The 2871-nt window shown below is 37.8% G+C and overlaps 1 protein-coding gene across 1 annotated transcript in view; it reads right to left on the bottom strand.

The window, feature by feature from the left end:
• Positions 1-2871, bottom strand: part of LOC101855956 — a gene marked incomplete in the record, with an annotated part of 111217 nt that overhangs the window by 99456 nt on the left and 8890 nt on the right. Inside the window, 2 exon segments of the mRNA XM_035970277.1 lie at positions 66-190; positions 2566-2677. Of these exon segments, the coding sequence (XP_035826170.1) occupies positions 66-190; positions 2566-2677 (237 nt within the window).

Here is a 2871-nt window from a genome sequence, read left to right as displayed (position 1 = left end):
ATAAAATAGTCAATGCTACGAGTCCAAAGTCTGACACTCCCATCCCCCTTTATCCAGAAACTCACTGACCCGAGTCAAGAGACTGTCCAGGCACAACACGCACTCCATCTGAGTCATCCACTGCCAGCTCAAATGTGATGTTGGTCAGATGTAAAATGGCGCACAGGATGACCAGGACTGTGGTGACGTCCTGCGTGGCCATATGAAAGTTATTTCAATATAGTGAAGATTTTAAAAATCATGGGCAGACTACTATAGTAACGCAAAAAAGTATTGCTGTATCTTTTATACACATAAACGTTTATCTTGCAGAACATGCGGTGTTATTAGAAAGACTCAAAAACTCGCAAAGCAGCTTTTTTTTCTTAGACCAATACCCCTTCATTTCTAGTCAAATGTTACTTAGGAAAGGTGATAGAGGTAAGGTTGGTCAAACATGCGCTCATAAGCATTAAATATGCACTGTAAAATAATTCCAATTAATATTTTAATGCTTTTTCTTATTTGTGAACTTCAGAAATATCTATCCAGACCCCGACCTCCCCCTCCCCCCACCCCTACACATTAAAATCCGAATACAAAAAAAACCCGAGATCCCTGTACCCAAACTATAACTTGCTCACTTTCGACTAACCGTGGTTGAAACAAGGTAAAATGAAATCGCTCTGTGTAATCTTTACAGATCTTTGCATACGGGTCTTAAAATTAGATATGACCAACAGAATCTAAAAGTCCATTCATAAAGATAACTGCAGATAAAGATTTGGGTCTCATTCAATGCAGATCCTGGGTTCGAAACCTGACAGCAACGAAAAATTTTCTTCTCTAAAGTGTACCTCTTTCACATCCTTTCTAGCTCTCTGACCATGTTCTGTCCTCTGCTTTCGTCTCCACTTTCAAATCTAGCCTTCTCAGATAAAGGTGAAAAGATTCTCGGAGGTGTCGTGTGCAAGTGGCACCCGTTAAAAATCCCTTGGTGGTCCTAAAATCGATAAGAGTGGGTTTCGGCCGCCACCAGGGCAAAATTCAAAATCAGTTCCTCCCAAAATGAAAATACGTAATGTGGCCCGGTGCTCATATGACCGCTTGCAGTTGCGAGCACTTTAAAACACTTACAAAATTAATAAAAGGTTCCTACGCGTTCTCTTTGATGTTAGACTAAAGCGGTCCAAAAAATTATAGGGGATGAATAGCAGACTCCTAAAACATTTTTTAAAAGTCTACATTATTTTCTTTAACACCATACTTTAACGTACGCCTAAGAAACATGATTCAAACGAACACCAAACGTACATTATGTCGTCACAGCGGGGGATTGTGTAAATCTGGCAGTTAATATAGGACAGATCTGTTGGATAAGTTGTGAGGGCGAAAGAGCATGTTTCACAGTCCCCTGAACAGGATTTTTTGGGGGGTAAATCTTAGTAAGTGACTAACAAACGCACAGACCAAAATGTGAAGACCAGGATACTTCCGTCTCGTTGTCTCAAGAATTAAAAAGACATATTATGGCTTATCGATATCATTTTATAAAGAAGAGGAATATCGTAAAGTAGTTGATATTGAATAAAACTGTTTCTCAATTTGCAAATCGAAAAAGGCTTAGTTTCTCGTGATTCTGTTTTCTTCAGCTTCTATTGATAGAAAAACCATAGGGTGATGCTGTTTGTGAATGAAACAATAGGCAAGTACCGAGAGTCGTCAGTCATAATGATCATTGTTTATAGACAATTTTGGGTTCATGAAAAATTCGAACGTAAAATTAAAACTTGTTTAGAGACGCCTACTATGTGAAGGTGTTTATCCTATGATACCGCAATGCGTATTCAGTTATTGTTTGTGAGGGGGGGGGGGGGTACGAATTTTTGACGATTTGTAAACAAACAATTTTCACTTTTGATTATGATATTATACATTTTAACAAGTTTTTGACAGCCCGTATTAAATGCTCCACGTATATAAAAATATCATTTCCTTTCGGATGTCTTTTATCTGCTTTATCGAATGGCTTTCGAGGGTGCTGTTGAAAAATGTACCACCACAACGCTTTAAAAAACTTCAAAACTGAAAATGCGCTTCTAAATATTAAGAAAATACGCAACATGAACTTTGTCTATCCACACTCCAAAGCCGACGTGGTTTGTTTCTTTTGTCCTATCAAATATCTATTGTCCATATCTCTCCTCCTTTTTTTTCTCATTTACTCTCTATACTTTGATTTGTGACATTGTACTAAATTAACAAAGACAAAATCAACGCACTAGCAGTTTGATATTTATTTGACTAGGTGCAAATCTAGTTTATCTGACTGTCCAGAACAGAACTTATGGTACCCTGTGGCGCAATTTTTCTTTTTTCAGATAAACACATTTTTCAGAAAATAGACAAATATGACACACATTCGAAAAGAATTTTTAAAAACTTACAAAAGGAAAGTGTTATAAAACACATAATGGAGAGCGCCAAATGCCACACGGAAAAAAATAAACAGATACACTGATAATCTAAAAAGACTGAAAGAAAGACAGACAGGCAGGCAAGCAACAACAGCGCACGGGTACTCACGTCTTCAATAAACCCCAGTGACGACATCAATTCCATGAGATCATTGAACTTTTCCTTCAGTGTACTCGCGCTGCCTCTGGAAAAGGCTGGAGCCCTTCCATGGCTCAATATTCTGGAAATATTCCGTTTAGTCATAAGAATACAGAAATCAGAAATCTATTAAGATATATATCACTTAATGTGTATGTTCTTTCTGTCTGTGCACCTCCCCCCCCTCTCCTCCTTTTCCAACCCACATCCTCATTCTCTACCAACTTACTTCGTTTTACCCGATTTTTTTTGGGAAAGCATAATGTTAATATGTTT

The sequence above is a fragment of the Aplysia californica genome, unplaced genomic scaffold (assembly GCF_000002075.1).
Source record: "Aplysia californica isolate F4 #8 unplaced genomic scaffold, AplCal3.0 scaffold00245, whole genome shotgun sequence".
Lineage (NCBI taxonomy): Eukaryota > Metazoa > Mollusca > Gastropoda > Aplysiida > Aplysiidae > Aplysia > Aplysia californica.
This window is presented reverse-complemented; position numbering and strand designations above follow the sequence as displayed.